The 18,074-nt window shown below is 34.0% G+C and overlaps 1 protein-coding gene across 1 annotated transcript; it reads right to left on the bottom strand.

The window, feature by feature from the left end:
- Positions 1-1,577: 1,577 nt before the first annotated feature.
- On the bottom strand, positions 1,578-17,455 carry LOC149476560 (proton-coupled amino acid transporter-like protein pathetic). Its single transcript, XM_089711658.1, has 13 exons — positions 17,441-17,455; positions 16,959-17,294; positions 15,672-15,820; positions 12,814-12,958; positions 11,906-12,036; positions 11,374-11,458; positions 8,412-8,562; positions 7,262-7,459; positions 6,147-6,252; positions 5,453-5,566; positions 4,029-4,128; positions 3,835-3,926; positions 1,578-1,656 (listed from the first exon to the last, which is right to left on the bottom strand). Exons 1-13 carry the CDS (start codon positions 17,453-17,455, stop codon positions 1,578-1,580), a joined length of 1,701 nt encoding a protein of 566 aa, XP_089567784.1.
- Between the last annotated feature and the right edge of the window lie 619 nt (positions 17,456-18,074).

Raw genomic sequence — 18,074 nt, 5'->3', positions numbered from 1 at the left:
CCATACTAATATTATAAATGCGAAAGTAACTCTGTATGTCTGTTACTCAATCACGCCTAAACTACTGAACCAATTTGCATGAAATTTGGTATGGAGATATTTTGATACCCGAGAAAGGACATAGGCTACCTTTTATTGCGAAATATGTACCACGGGCGAAGCCGGGGCGGACCACTAGTCTATATATATAATTTCTATCGAGAAAATTCATATTCCCATAATATTCATTGAATGTCAATATATTATTACCTTAGTTTTAAACAAAATTAACCTCCATTACAAGAGTATTACTGCGGATATGAAAAAAGAACGTGTGTACAGAGCACACGTGTCAGAAGTGAAACTTTTTTAGCAAGATATAATGATACATGTACCTAAATCGTCACCTAACTCCATGACGTGACGGTATTGCCATGACGCGACGACACGTTTCACTTCAAAAAAACTTTAATTAACGTCTAATGGAACTAATATAAAGTGTGAAATTTCTTGAACATTGTTGTCACTTGAATAAATTAAGGGGACAATGATTGATGATAGGTTTGACCGTGGTCCTAATTATTGGTGTATGGTGTGAATTGTCATAACTCATACATGAGACTATCTAGTATCTAGTAGATGTAATTTGTAGTAATGAGATGAATTCATGGAAGGAAGTATGTGCAAAATTTGGCAACATTGCATACCTAATACTATCTACAAATATTGAAATAGTTCTTCGAAAAATTGAACATGTGGGAAATATATTATATTTTTCATGAGTACATATGATCTCGGATCACAAACTACATATTGTAACGTAGGTATGTAGATAATATCGTTGTTAAATGTTATCGAATGAAACATCCATCCACTTAGGTAATATTAAAAATGCGAAAGTAACACTTTCTGTCTGTCTCTTTTTTACAACTGAAACGATTTGTATTAAATTTGGTATAAGCTTGAGACTTGATATGGGAATTTCACTATGGTATTTTTTTACTACGTTGACGAAGCCACGGGCGGAAAGCTAGCTATATGTACGCGAATTTTTATCATCCGCGTCGCTAACAAAATAATATTAGAAAGAACCGCGAGGTTTGCCCGCGTTCTAAATCAAGTATCTACCTACCTAGTATTTCTATACCTCATGAGTTAGGTATTCTGATGAGTGATGTATACCTATAGACTATAGGTATACATCACTCATCAGAATACCTAACTCATGAGGTATAGAAGGCTATAGTACCTATATTACTGTAAAGTTTCATGCAAATCCGTCCAGTCCTTTTTTTTTCTACATCTAACCATCCGATCTTCACTACTTTCTCACACTTTCTCAGGATAATAATATGACAACTAAATATTTTGTATTAAGATTCATCTATCGTATTTATTATGAACTAACATATTCTTTTCTTTTATTGAAACAAACGTTTCTGAAAACCCCTTAGTTAATTTCACGTTTTTACGATAGATGGCACTGATTTCAATTTTTCATTATACCTATTTTCAACAACAAGGTATTTTAATAAGGATACAAGTAAAACAAAAACAATTTACTTAAAATATATTTTATTTACATTATAAATTGAACCTTAATTATAAGTATATATCGCTCCTCCGCACAAGGTGATCCCAAAACCAATGATTATAGAATTCTTGAATAGCTGAAAACTGTAAAAAACGTCACATCAATTAGTTCAGGATCCATCGCCCATTTTTGCACTTGATTACTATCAAGCTAATTTTCCGTGAGTAGCTTTATTTTGATGAGACGCCCATAATAATTTCATGTACGAAACTCTCGATGGTGGTAGCTAACAGAGGTAACAAGGATAAAATATTTTGACTTAATGGTTCTCAAATATTTATTACTAACTGAATGTTTTTTTTTGTTCAATCTCAAGATAATTATCTAAATTATTCGAAAAAATCACAGAACAGTAAAAACATATAGAAGTGCTGTAATGTCTAATTAGTATGAAAACCAGTGTCGCCAAACCCACACATTTAAACCGATAGCTGTTATACAGTACACTACAAGTAAACTATGCCTTTGATTGGACAGCTTAATTTGAGTAAAAACTGACTTAGGTTATAAATTCAGCATTTCAATATGTACCCTAACGCACGATGTTACGGTTTATTTTAGTATAACATCCCTAGGTATATTAGCTGTTTTGTTTCTCATTGCACAGAAATTCCAAATTCGAAAACATTCAGCTACTCCACAACAGAGGGCGTTAGTTTTCGATAGATATAAATTTGAAACGCAACACATAGAGATAAGGTTGAAATTTGTGTCACTCAACATTAATGACATTAACTTGATATTTATCTGATGCTATGCTCTGAGGGATGTCAGCCTTGTTATCGATAATTCACAAATAAATATTTTTTGTGTATTTTTTTTTCTTTCTTTTATATGAGTATAGTATAATGCGTCACATTTTGGAGTATGTTTATTACTACTAAGTACGTCTTTTTATATTATTATTATTAAATAAAAAAGGGAATACAATAGTATAAATCTATATTTACAAAATACAAACAGAAAATATGCATTATTTTAAATCTTGGAACTGCTGTAGGTTTGATGTATCGGTGGCCTTTGTTAGACCGCTTAGTACTGTTCGGCATCCAGTTAACTCGTCACGTTGCATTTATCCATTTCTCTTTTAAATTAGCCTCTTTGGGAAATCTATAAATAAATTAGACAAATGAAAGCTAAGGAAAAATAAAATAAAATTTAATATTTATAATGTTTGTCTTTTCTAAAGTATCGATACTGTCGATATGCACCACAAGCATTACTAAAGCGAAATTCGTTTGTTTATTGCAATAATATTCCAGAAAGTCTTGTTTGCTGTTCAATCTATAATAGTACTAATTTCTAATGGATTAAGGTTCATTTTGACTAGATATTTGTATACAATTTTGACAAATTACGACAAGCGAAGTTATAACATAAAATATAATTAAAATAAATTAAAATAAGACTTACCGACGGTATGAAATGCCTTCATTGCTGATATTATTTCGTCTGCTATCATTTTTGCACTCTTTATACCGAACAACACGTTCTAATTAATGAATAAATATGGAAAAAAGGTTTGACAGCTGACAACCGACTCGAATATTTTTCTGCGCACAACTGAGAGCAAGTTAGGTGATCTAAACTTATCATTGACACGTGGGCCACGCCCACATCACACTTCTATCTACTTTACTGTTCTGTGGAAAAAATATTTGTCCTACAAAATCTATGGTTTGATCAAAGAGTCCCCTCTTTCCAATGTGTATCGATAACGAGGTCATCAAAAATGATTACTAACCAGTAGATTTTTTTGTTTTCCCTTTTTAACAGACATATTGTCCTACAAATTGCGTAATAAATATTTGAGAACCATCAAATCATTAAATTTATCCTTGTTACCTCTGTTAGCTACCACAATCGAGAGTTTCGTACAGGAAATTATTGGGCATCTCATCAAAATAAAGCTACTCACGGAAAATTAGCTTGTTAGTAATCACTTGCAAAAATGGGCGATGGATCCTGGACTAAATGTATTTACATTAAGAAAAAAAATACTGAAGGTTCATTTCCCTTCTTTGTTACTATGTTTAATCAATATCTTTAAGTAATTATTTTGAGAAAATACCCTTAATAATTTTAGAATCAATATTATTATACTCTTGGAAATTGTTAGAATGACAACAGCTACATCACTGCCAAGTATCATAAAAATTGTTCAGTGGTTTTTGCGTGAAAGAGTAACACACATACATACAGATCCTCACAAACTTTCGCATTTATAATATTAGTAGGAAAATACTACCAATTTCCCATACTTATTATTAATGGAAGGTTGTTTCCACGACACCAAGGTGTCAATAAAAGCAGGCAAGATGAAAACAACGAAGCCCATGAAGAAATTTCCTATCTAGAACAAATAAAAACACTTTGGAATACGAAATAAATGAGTTTTTAGTAATTTACTACTTCATATAAAATTATAAATTTCACATTTTAAAAACGTTCTTACAAAAATCATCCATTTACTGAGGTTCGGAAACGCAACAGAAAGACACGACAATAAGATGACGTGCACAACTCTAAAGAAACGCTCCCAAAAATTGCGCCTCCTGGAACAGTTATATTGAAATTATCTAACATCTCTAAAAAATATAAACTATTGAAAAATTCATTATTAAAGATGAATTTAGTTAGGAAATAGTTATTTTATATGTAAAAAAATCTAAACCGACTTAAAATTGGCAGAACTTGACAAAATTTAAATGGGACTAAGAGGAATGCAAAGGCTATCAAATAAAGAATTATCGAATTCGGTTCACCCAGTTGAAAGATCTGTAGTAAAAACCCAAAAAATAATAGTTGTATTCATAATCTCCTCCTTTTAATGAAGTTTGTTCGAAAAAAGCAGCTATTGCAGTAAACATTATGCTCTATTTAGATAGATAATTTATTTAGATAAATTCCTAAAGCAATCAAGGTGATATACTCCTTTTCAAATGTTCGAGCAAATGTTCTCTAATTGACTAATCAAGAAGATGCCTCGCTCGATAGATTCAATTGCAAGCTGCGGTGTTATGAGTCGTGTTGATTTTCAGCAAGCTTAGGTGAAAACTAAGTTGTCAAATGCTTGGATTTAATTCAAAGCATTGGTATCATGACACGTAGTAGCACTTAGAGCATTATTTAATGCTCTAAATAGTAGCATCTTCTATTTAGGAGGAATTAAGGAAATGATTGGAATTGACAATAGAGAGATTAGAAAATAATACGAGCCTATAAAGTTACCTATGATATGATTGTATGGGCTGCTGATTGATATGATATGATATCCCATACACTCCTTTAGCTGATAAATTGATAGTTTGATAGTTTGATGATGTAAAACAAGTTATTGCCTTTGATCACTTTATTGTTGATTGCTATAAACTAATGATGATAATATGATATGATTGATATATTGATATATTTGATAGTTGATGATTGATAATGATATTAATTGATATAGCGCGTACACCCCGAGCGCTTTACACGAGCCGCGAGCGCAGACCAACTGGGTGAAGATGTTCTTGTCACCATAATGAAATAGGATCGTGTAAAGCGCTGAGTCAGGATGTACGGCTAGCCCGTACAATGATATTATATCCCAATAGTTTTTACTCCAGTCTTCGAAAGAAAATACTTTATAGTAATAAACATGGAAAATTTTTTGTCACATATCGAGGTTTCCATAATATGTATTTTCAAGATAATGCTTTACAGTAAATATCTAATATAACGATGTTTTTATCTATATAGAGATGAAATTAAAGTATTCAAATAGTCAAACTATTATTAAGCGAAAATTCTTTAACGTTAAAATGTCAAGCCAATGTATATCCAAGCAAAAATGCTTTGAAATATTTAAAAAAATAGGAAACCAATTATGCAACTAACCTCCTATACCTCTTGCTTATGTAATGCCATATTACCCTGAAAGGCACCCAGAAATGCACAGCAAATGTGACTCCAAGCGATGCGGTCAACAGAAACTGCATGATAATTGGTACACTGCAAAACAGTTTATAATGGCGCAGATGTTACGCTCAAATAGAGCAGAATGTTGCGATAATTAGTTGGGAACTATTGTAGTTCGGACTTTGAGGTAGTTGTAACATAATAACTCATTGGAATAGTATTCCTAACTAATTTTGCAACATAACGGCATGTTGGATGAAGGTATTTGAACTTCAATGTTTTAAGAGCTAGAGCACTTTTATTTTACTACTAGCTGTGTCCACGGTTTCACCCGTATTGTTTTCCTCCTATAGGTAATAGCGTGATGACATCACAGCCTGTAGCTTCCTCGATGAATGGACTATCTAAGAGTGAAATTATTTTTCAAATCGGACACATAGTTCCTGAGATTAGCGCGTTCAACCAAACAATCTCAGCTTTATATTATACGTAATACGTATCTAGGAATGCTGACTGTTGTATTTTTCTAGAAAAATAGTCTTGTGACGGGACAAACAAGACAGGGCAGGACCGATTTTCATCGTTCTCGAGTATAGTTTTAGGATATTGTAAAGTTTTAGATAATACGGACTAAAACCGCGGGCGGCAAGCTAGTTTATTATAAAATACTAACGTATCCAAAGGCATGTGTATCGTGATCGGTGTCCGACACTGCTCTCCCCACGCCCAGTATCCAAAGAAACCGACTATAGTGACAAAAATTACGACTACCGCCATTCCTGAAATATAGATTATTGTTGTGGGATGTTCTACTAATATCTTTAGTAAACTTGAACGTTTTTAGGATGTATGGGAGCGGATTTGTATGAATTTTGGTACAGAGATTATAGTGTGAAATATCTAATATGCTACCTTTTTCCGGGTACCATGCGTTATTAATAATATGTTATCCCCACTAATATTATAAATGCGAAAGTAACTCTGTCTGTCTGTCTATCTGTTATACGCTTTTCCGCTTAACCCATTGAGCCCCGAACGGCCCGATCGGGCCACGACACAATAGATTTTCTATTGTGTCTGTGATTCCGGGGCCTGAGTTATTACACCTCAAAACCGATTTTGATGAAATTTGGCACAGACAATCTTTAGACCCTGAGAAAGAACATAGGCTACCTTTTATCAAAACACCACGCGGGCGAAGCCGCGGGCGGAAGCTAGCAACTTATAAGTAACACAATTCGGTATATATAAGATGAATAAGAAAATATGCTATCCGAAACAAACAGAAGAAACATAAACTCATGCTTTCATGCTCTTTTTTAATATTACTATTTACAATTTAATATTATTATTTACAAGCTAATATTGAGCTTCAATAGCTGTGGTGATGTGGGCGGTTTACAATCCGAGTGATTTAATTTATTTCAATTATCTGTTATTTGGTAGAAATGACAGGCATTTTTGTTCAATGAACCAATTATACAGCTAATTTGAGTTGTAGGTATATGAATGGATTATGGCTTTTAGCTAAGTCTCATGAAAATCTGTTCAGCAGTTTTTGTGTGAAGGAGTAGCAATCAAACAAACAAAAACACAAACTTTTACATTTATAATAATAGTAGGATAGGAATGTATTACAAAATATCCTTCTTTTGAGATGTCCGAGTCGAAAAGTAAACCATAACAAGAAAGTCCCATAAGATTTTACAATGCAAGATTAAGTTTCAAATCAGTGAATCCAATCCTGCCCTATCACTGAAAAACCCTCTTAATTAAAGCCGTATTTACCACATTGTAACACGACATTGAAGTACTGTGGTCGCCTCATGTTGTTCTCAATTGGTAGAGATACACCGCTGCCGTCGATACTGTAGATGCAAACGCCGCAGAAACGGAGCAAGCCATGTATGCTCTTCCACGCGGGGACTTTGTGAATGTCCTTAGCGATGGAGATGCTATAGTACATGGTTGTAATGACGCATACAGCTGTAAGAGCAATATTGATTTAGATGAAACGCTCCGTTGACTTAATCAAATGGTAATGGACTAAAAAAACAAACTAACATTGTCGCATGTGTTATGAATAGGGAACATTATAACAATAACATAATATAGATTGTGCGAATTATTATCTATATGTACATATAATAAATCTGTAGAAGGGTCAATTCTGTACATTGAAAATATTGAAAAAATAAATAGCAGGGGGTGTTACTGGATCGATACCAAACCCAAATATGTGATTAAAAAATTTTTTGTCTGTCTGTCTGTCTGTCTGTCTGTATGTGAAGACATCACGTGAAAACTAACGGTTCGATTTCGATGAAACTTGGTCAAATTATACCTTATTATCCTGGGCGTAAAATAGGATACTTTTTATCCTGAAAAAATACGAAGAAAAAAAATAATCTTAATTTTTCAGTTTTATCCATAGACGTTGTTCTGTAGAACAGCGAACACACGTTGGGTATTATTATAGGCCTAGCCGTATTTGAGTCCAATAGATATTTATAAGATGTCATTGTCAGAGTTACTCAAAATGGAGAAATAAACCATCCACGCGAAGACAGACATCCGCGCGGACGGAGTCGCGGGCGGAAGCTAGTTAGATAATATTACGGTGCACTTACATGAAACGAACATAGAGCTAGAGCTAGTGCAAGAGCATGATCTTTTAGTGTAAACGAGAACTCGTATTCAGTGTTGTTCAGTATTAGAATATTGCATCCAATCTTTTCGAACGCACCAAGAACAACGAAAGAATGCTCTACGCCTGTTTACACTAAAATAATTTGACATTGTGGAATTAAAATGCAGGTAAATTGATGCAGGTAAATGCACGTTTAAACTAGAGTCAATTTCCGACGTCTGTGTGCCTGTATCTTTAAAATTATGCAACAGATTTTGATGGGGCTTTTTTAATAGAATTTTGAATTACCAGTGAAAAGATCTGCTATGAGAGAAAATGGCGCCAAATATTTTATACTACGTATTAGACAGAGAAGTATCAAAGGTATCGAAATCATCATGATATAGATACTAATGTCAAGATTCAGGCTTTTCATGTGCGATGATACAGCTTCCAAACTCTGCAACATAAAGATAATATTATGTTATATTGAAAACAGAAATAATAATAATAATAAATATTATAGGACATTATTACACAAATCGACCTAGTCCCACAGTAAGCTCAATTAAGGCTTGTGTTGTGGGTACTAGGCGACGATAAATATAATATTTAATAAATACATATATAGATAATAACACCCAGACCCAAGAACAAATAATTGAGTTCATCACACAAATATTTGCCCTGACCGGGGATCGAACCCGGGACCGTCGGCTCAGTAGGCAGTTACTTTACCACTGCGCCAACCGCGTCGTCAGAAATGCTAATGATGTGCCTGAAAATATTTTAAACTAGCGGTCCGCCCCGGCTTCACCCGTGGTACATGTTTACGTTTTCTCTACATAAGAACCATCCTCGTACTTCAAGGAATATAATAAAAAAAGAATTATCGAAATCGGTTTAGCCGTTCTCGAGTTATGCGCTTACCAACACATTTTGCGATTCATTTTTATATATAAGAAGATTTGGCAGCAAGTGTGTCGCACTTGCAAATTCTTATTACAATTTTGATTTGATATGTCTGTAAGTTTAATTGATTTTTATTTTATTTATAAATTGTCACTGATATTTTCGTGTCCGTGTAATTGTAAATGGAAGACAGAAAAACAGTTTTTACTATCTTAAGAGCCTGGGATCATTTAAATTTGTAAAAATATTTTGTGAAAAAAAATGATTTAGGTATTTATTTATTATATTATACAGGGTGTCCCAAAAAGTAGTGATGAAAGGAAGCTGAGAGGTAGAGGACCTAGAGGGCTATCCGAATCACCCCCATGTATGTTATGCGATTTTTCGTATTTTCGGAGTTATGACGTTTTTTTCAATTTTTCACCTATCGCCGAGTACGATGATATTATTTTCACTCATGGTGACGTCAATTATTGCGCTAGATGCTTGATTTTTGTTTGCTAAGCTGAAAGATAGGCCAATTCAGTATGGTAACATTTACTATCGTTAGATCTTCTTCACCACTTCAAGGGCCCTTAAAAAACTAAAATCACAAAAAAAGTTTTCCGTTTGGCTTTTAAAAACTTGCTCTATCTATCAGGTAGCTACCCTGAAAATTTCGTTCTATTATTCAGAAGGCTTCAATCGAAAAATTTCAATCTAAATGTGGTAAGTGCAAAAATTGAATTAACATGATGATCAATAAAAACAAATTAAAAACAATAACAAGGTGTTTATTACCAGAAATTTCTTAAATGACCCCGCTCAGTGCAAGTGCGACATCACCGTATTAAGTTGTCTGTGTGAAAATCTCTGTGTGAAAATGTCTGTGTGAAAATCTCGATGAGAAAATCTCTGTGAAAATTTCCGTGTGAAAATCTCCGTGAGAAAATCTCCGTGAAAATCTCCGTGTGAAAATCTCTGTGTGAAAATCTCCGTGTGAAAATCTCTGTGTGAAAATCTGTGTTTAAATCTCGGTGTGAAAATCTCTGTGTGAAAATCTGTGTGAAAATGTCTGTGTGAAAATCTCTGTGCAAAAATCTCTGTGTGAAAATCTCTGTGTGAAAATCTCTGTGTGAAAATCTCTGTGTGAAAATCTCTGTGTGAAAATCTCTGTGTGAAAATCTCTGTGTGAAAATCTCTGTGTGAAAATCTGTGTGTAAATCTCTGTGTGAAAATCTCTGTGTGAAAATCTCTGTGTGAAAATCTCTGTGTGAAAATCTGTGTGAAAATCTCTGTGTGAAAATCTCTGTGTGAAAATCTCTGTGTGAAAATCTCTGTGTGAAAATCTCTATGTGAAAATCTCTGTGTGAAAATCTCTGTGTGAAAATCTCTGTGTGAAAATCTGTGCCTGTCGAGCGCAGTCGCGAGCGACAGGCACAGATTTTCAATAAGTGACATTTGGCTTACACTTGTGCGTAGCAAAGAGTTATATTACGTGATGGTCATATATTTTACTAAACTATATGCTTATTTATAATGTCCAAACTCAAGTACAGTGCCACAAACTTATCTGACCCGGTGGCAAAAACTGGAACTACGTGCCGCCATTTTGAAATGTCACATTTTCACAGAATTTTCATACGGAATATTTTGTTTATATAAAAGAAAGCGACATCAGTGACACTGTCACCGGGTCAGATAAGTTTGTGGCACTATAGGTATATGAATTCATTCAGAAGTATCGTGAAAGGCCATAAGCACAGATGTAACGCTATGAAATATCATGTAGCTGTAGGAACGCTTGCAATGATTTTTTTGAAGTATAGATACGTCACCCGGGCACGTTTTTTTTATGTGATTTTATTTTTTTAAGGGCCCTTGAAGTGGTGAACATACTGGGTAATTTTATCTTTCTTGGCATTTAATCCTTTTTTTTTATTCCATTCGAAGATCTAACGATAGTAAATGTTACCATACTGAATTGGCCTATCTTTCAGCTTAGCAAACAAAAAAAATCAAGTATCTAGCGCAACAATTGACGTCACCATGAGTGAAAATATCATCGTACTCGGCGATAGGTGAAAAATTGAAAAAAACGTCATAACTCCGAAAATACAAAAAATCGCATAACATACATGGTGGTGATTCGGATAGCCCTCTAGGTCCTCTACCTCCCAGCTTCCGTTCATCACTACTTTTTGGGACACCCTGTATACAGGTAAAAGATATAATTACATAATTGTATACGATTAAAATAACAATTCTTTTTCAAATAATTGGTCTTGACAGCATGAAACGACTTGAAGGAGCCTCGGGTTTATATTTGTTCCAAAATACAACGGAAATATAATATTATCATATATTTAATTATTTGTACCTGTTTAAGCGTATTCGCCGCCATTATTTCAAAAACACAGCACGTACCGTTGAATTCCATAAATAATAATAGCTCTACAAAATATCTGTAAGACATAGGAAATTTCATGTGAAAGTCGAAAGATACGAATTTCAAGCACATCATATATAAAAACTACTGCACCGATTACAATGAAATTTAGTATGTAGGTAGCTGAAGACCCAGAATAAGACATAGGCTAATCCCACGGGAAGCCGCAAGCAGACATCTAGTTAAAACAATTAAACACTTTATTGCACAATGCACAGATACAATTGTTATAATATTTTAAATAATCAGACATGATAGTTTTTAACATGTACGTAGTTATACGTAATTCATGAATTTGCTTATCAAATGAAATAACAATGCTTTTATACCACCGTCTTAAAATAGGGATATACATAAACAGATTTCATCCAAATCGGTTCAGTTTTTCTCGACCGATAAAAATACAAATCCATATCTTCATCGCAATCCCAATATTAATACTTAGTTATAGAAAGTATAAAACCTAAACGTTTTACTATATCTCCTGAAGAACAACCATGGACCAGTTGCTACTGCCGCTTCTGCGAGATCTGCGTATGAGAGTCTTGCTACTCGCAACCGACTGTACATTTGTTGAGCTGAATTTATTAACATCTATAACAAATATTTTAGTTTATTTTAAATTTTAAGATGTTCTTGGTCCTTGGGATGACCGCCTCCTCGGTACAGTGGTTGACGCGTGAGCGTAACACCGAGGGGTCCTGGGTTCGATTCCCGGTAGAGACGAAGAAATAAAAATGTCTTGGTCTGGTAGGCCACAGAAGGCTGATCCACACCGCGCGCCATCTATTGAGATGATTAACAACCATCTCAACCAATATGAAACACTTTTCAGTGAATACAATATTGTAACGATGGAGCACGACCTTTTTTTGTTGAAATTGATATTTATTATTTTATGGCATTCAAATGCTTTATAAATATAAATTTATAAAGAATAGAAAAAAAATGCGCGGTGTGTCCCTAAGACACATAAAACTGAAAGAATAGAATAAATTCGATTGCTCTGGCGGGTCACGAGTGGCTGAATTGGTCAGGCATCCGCCCCGGAATGGCGCGAAAGGATGCGGGTTCGAGTCCCGCCTCGTGATCGAATTTTTTCTATTCTTTATAAATTTATATTTATAAAGCATTTGAATGCCATAAAATAATAAATATCAATTTCAACAGTAGATAGTTAACCCAGATGAAGCCGAAACTAGCGACTTGTAGTTTATATAAAACGTACACAAAAAGGAAACAATCAATACTTTAAATTCTCCATAATTTTGATCTCCTTAACAAGCGTATTTAGTTCATAAAAATATTAGAACAGGATCCAATATTCTTAGACATTTACTTGAAAATATTTAAAACATCACCAAGACTTACATAAGTACAGTATGGCACTAAAATTCCAATAACCAATGTCGCAACGAATGAAGCCCAAAGTCCTCCATACATGTACCCTTCGTGGATACCTAATATACCAGCGCCTAGACAGCCTTTTATTAGATGTGCTGTTGACTCGACTAAGCTGAAAATAGATCATTTTAATATAAGCCATTGTAACTACTACTATTACTTCTGTTACTACTACGACTACTAAAGTTACTTCTACTACTATATCTATACAATATACATATAATAAATCTGTAGAAGGGTCAATTCTGTACATTGAAAATATTGAAAAAATAAATAGCAGGGGGTGTTACTGGATCGATACCAAACCCAAATATGTGACTAAAAAAATTTTTGTCTGTCTGTCTGTCTGTCTGTACCTATGTGAAGACATCACGTGAAAACTAACGGTTCGATTTCGATGAAACCTGGTATAATTATACCTTACTATCCTGGGCGTAAAATAGGATACTTTTTATCCTGAAAAAATACGTAGAAAAAAAATAATCTTAATTTTTCAGTTTTATCCATAGACGTTGTTCTGTAGAACCACGAACACACGTTGGGTATTATTATAGGCCTAGCCGTATTTGGGTCCAATAGATATTTATAAGATGTTATTGTCAGAGTTATTCAAAATGGAGAAATAAACCATCCACGCGAAGACCGACGTCCGCGCGGACGGAGTCGCGGGCGGAAGCTACCTAGTACTATAATAAAATCTTTATTAGCAAACAGGCCAGGTACATTAAAAATTAACAATCTATGTACTGATAAACTACTTAATTACTAAAACCTACAAGTTAAAAGGAATGCCGCTCAGCACTTTAGCTGATTTTCTGATTTTCAGCGACACCTTATCTCTTATATAGGGTCAACCGGGGCAAATGCAACTATGGGGCTATGGCAACTAGTTATCATAACTAATTTATTAGAGTTGTTGTAATATATCACCACCTATGATTCAATAACTCAACGACTAATAAATCTTACAAGTAATAGATGGTGCCACTACGATGAAAACTATTTGATTGATAGGCCATTGTGTCAAACCGCTATTTTGAAGTTGGTGTGCGTAAAAACAGGTGTCGAGTTTTACAGACAAAAAAATTGTTTAGGAGTGATTTTTTGCAGGTGTTTTTGATTGGACACGATTATCACAAGCCGTTAAGCATATTTCATTTATATTTTTAATGCGTTAGTTGACTCTATTTTGTGTTATTGATGCAGTTACAATTGCCTCATGAAAATTTCACTGTGGGGTTATTGCAACTGTGAGGTTAGTTACAATAGCCCCTTATATTTTTGTATGAAACTAAAAACACTAGTGATGTGACAGTGTCGATATTTTTATAATGTATCCTTCTTGGTAGTCAAAATATACTTTCTTTATGATTAATTAAAGAAGAACCATCGATTATTTCTTCGATATTATACCCAGAGACGGGTTCATAAGTAAAATTAAAATTAGATAAAGCGTGGTTAAAGACTATAAGTAACTAAAAACGATAGGTAGGATAGTTCTGTTATTGTTCAAGTAATTTTTAGTTAACGGTTGATTAAAAACGTATTTTGTTTGGTTTACGTTTTTAACAATATTTAACACAAAGAATATTATTTGTTCTGACCAAAAACTAAAATTGACTTAGTAGGTAGTACACTGTAATTTTTTTTTTGTTGCGATTTAAAGTGGTAAATCAAAGTAGGTACATGAGATTTTCCTCTAAATAATGCGGCGCCATCTACGATCGCAACGTTATTGTATAGATAACGTTATTGTATATATATATAGAATAATAAAAATATATCGATGAATAAGTTTTTTGCATTCCCCACACTAATTCTCTAACAAATAGTTGCATTTGCCCCACATTTAGAAAAATAAGATTTTTCCTGAACACTCGTCCTTGCTACACGGGGTTAATGTAACTTTTTCTACCAATTTTAGGAAATATTCTCACTACCAGTTATTTATAAGACTACTGTATTGCTTGATTGGTTTAAAATAATCTTGAATAAATACAAAAAACAATAAATGGGTCAAATAAATGACCAAATATAAAAGGAGATAACTGCAACCGATCAAACTTGAGACTTGTTATTTTTTAGTTGCATTTGCCCCGGTTGACCCTATAAAATAGAATCGCAAAATGTGTTGGTAAGCGCATAACTCGAGAACGGCTGAACCGATTTCGATAATTCTTTTTTTATTATATTTCTTGAAGTACGAGGATGGTTTTTATGTAGAGAAAACGTAAATATGTACCACGGGCGAAGCCGGGGCGGACCGCTAGTTTACTATTAACTTTGTATAAATATCGTCGAGACGTTTGTTTCAAACATTTATTTTCTTAACAAGTCAGTAAAATTATGAATCCTTTGGTGCGAGAATTTTAATAGCAGTGAATATTATTGAATGTAATTAGCATAATAATATGAAGCAGAATATCTTAAAATAATTTTTTCACTTGCTACTACGTTATAATACTGATAAACAACTAGAAAGGCTACTTTAAAATTGGGTTCAATCACAATCTGATAAACGGTGACTAATTTAAGACTTTGTTTGTTCAATTGGACGCGCCATTGAAACCAATGGTGTAAATAGAAAAATTATCTTTCGATATTATCGAGAAACATGTGAGAAACATACATGTATAAAACTCAATATATAAATATATATATATATATATATGTCGTCTCATGTATATGTATAAAAATCAAACTTCGACTAATAGGAGAAGAGCAGCAACAGCAATGTTATTAAAGCGGCAAAAAATATTTAGATTAAGAGCATTCGAAGTAACTTTATACTATCAATGATGAGTATGTACTAGATTTAGATGTACTTAGTTGCATAAAGATTCTGTCGTTCTGCCGTGAAGTCATAATCGATAGTTTCCACTCCTGGATATAATTCATAGGCAGTGCTTTCAACACGCTGTAGGTATCCTGTTAGTTCTTCATGTAGTGTGCAGAGAGAGGAGATATCATCATCCTGTAATATTTACTTACTGTTATAGTGTATTTTATATTTACTATTATTGTGTATATCTTTCCAAATTTGCAACTGTAAAACTTTCCGCTTGGCATTGGTCGCTTGAAAACTATATTCTTTCTCTCTAAACTTTATAGTATGTGAAATGAAGAATACATAAATAAATAAATGATAGGTATTGTTCTTGTTGTAGATCTACAAATTTTCCGTTTGACGACATATTATATTCGAAAAAAATAATTTTACATATTATACCGGACACAAAGAGTAGGCGTTAGTTTATTTTGTGCTATAAAAACTTTGGTAAAATTTTTTGTTAAAATACTCACGTTATTTTCGATTTCCTCGTCATTCCTTTTGCTTTTGTGTGGGACGTTCTGGAAATTATTAAAATAACTTTGTATTATCCTATCCTACAAATATTATAAACTAGCGGTCCCCGTGGTACATATTTACGTTTTCTCTACATAACAACCATCCTCATACTTCAAGGAATATATTAAAAAAATTTTATCGAAATTCGTCCGTTCCGTTCACGCCGTCACGCGTGATGCCGTGACAACGGAAAACGGGTTTAATTTTTATATATATACCTATAGAAGATGCGAAAGTTTGTGAGGATGGATCTTTGTGTATGTATTTTTGATACTCTTTCATGCAAATACTATGAAAAATGAAATTTAGCACACATATAGGGGGTAACTTGGATTAACACATGCAGGTTTTTCTTTGAAAACGCAGGCGAAGTCATGGGTGGAAAGCTAGTACGTTATAAATTCTCCTGTTTCTAGCTGTTCGGGATCTATCCAATTTCGTTGATTCTTTTTTATAATATTCCTTGACGAACGAAGATGGTTCGGAGAGAAATCGTAAGCCAGGGCGGAATACGTAACGTAATAATACGTAACGGTGTATTTACAATAAACAAACTCGTAGGGGATATAATCGTACGGGATGAATTCGTACGGAATTAATTCATACAGGACTATGATTAATTCGTACGGGAATAACTCGTACGGGAGTATCTCGTGCGGGATTATTTCGTACTGGACTAACTCGTACGGGAGTTTCTCGTACAGGATTAATTCGTACGAGTTAATCCCGTGATTAACTCGTACGGGATTAACTCGTACGGGACTATCTCGTACGGGACTATTTCGTACTGGGTGAACTCGTACGGGAGTTTCTCATACAGGATTAATTCGTACGGGACTGTCTCGTACGGGATTAACTCGTACGGGATTGCCTCGTACGGGACTGTCTCGTACGGGATTAACTCGTACGGGATTGCCTCGTACGGGAATATTTCGTACGGGATTAACACGTACGGGACTATCTCGTACAGGACTATTTCGTACTGGATGAACTCGTACGGGAGTTTCCCGTACAGGACTAATTCGTACGGGATGTCTCGTTCAGGATGAACTCGTACAGGATGAACTCGTCCGAGTTTGCAAAAGCATTCTTTCGTGATCTTTTAGTGTAAACGACAACTCGTATTCAGTGTTGTTAGTATCAGAACATTGCATAGAATCTTTTCGAACGCACTAAGATAGAACGCACTAATACATTTTTAGGATAATTCAGATTGAACATGCATAACAGTTAAAAGTATCTTACCTTATTAGAAGACATCCGAAATTTTGTATCAATATCTATCTACATTTTAATTCGTGCCATTGTTTTATTCTTAGAAATTATATTATTGATAAATTACGTAACATAATATGATTGAATATTGTGACGTTAATATTTTTGACACTTAAATTTTTCGTTTAGGGAGGTAAAATTAGTCTATGATTGCTCTATTAAAAAGTTTTAACTTCTTATCTATTATTTATTTAATTTTGATGGATGCAAGGGATGCATGTTAGAGGTTCCTACCTATTAAATCTGAAAAGATTGATCAAATAAAACTCAAATTCAAGAGTCATTTCTTTATTTAGCAACGTCCATTCTTACACCACGGTCCTTCATCCGATATAGCGTATCCTTTAGTACTGCCTGTCTTATCCTCACAATCATCAGATTCACAGGAATTAATTTCACATTCAGCACTTCTACACGAATCTTCCTCCTTCTTACATTCATAGGTAACTTCGCATTTGACCACACATGTTGTTTTTTTAATACCAATGTATTTGCCTTTGCATACATCAACACATTCGTCTTTGGCATCGCATCTTAGGTCGTTTGAAATGCGGAGAAGACTTTTAACTATTGGTGATCTGACGTCACGTTGTCCATCGTCCTT

Source organism: Colias philodice, chromosome 27 (assembly GCF_061535455.1).
Source record: "Colias philodice isolate Cphi_HAF_F1 chromosome 27, ilColPhil1 Martin Lab GWU primary, whole genome shotgun sequence".
Taxonomy (NCBI): domain Eukaryota; kingdom Metazoa; phylum Arthropoda; class Insecta; order Lepidoptera; family Pieridae; genus Colias; species Colias philodice.
The sequence above is the reverse complement of the archived record's forward strand: the minus strand, read 5'-3'. Positions and strand labels throughout refer to the sequence as shown.

Bases quoted from the DNA above. Each gene is read 5' to 3' on its own strand.
- LOC149476560 (XM_089711658.1), bottom strand. The intron at 15,821-16,958 runs GTCCCGTACGAG...TAAATATTACAG, and splicing joins AAATAGTCCCGTACGAGATA to GATGATGATATCTCCTCTCT. The intron at 4,129-5,452 runs GTTAGTTGCATA...TAACTGTTCCAG, and splicing joins ATAAGCAAGAGGTATAGGAG to GAGGCGCAATTTTTGGGAGC.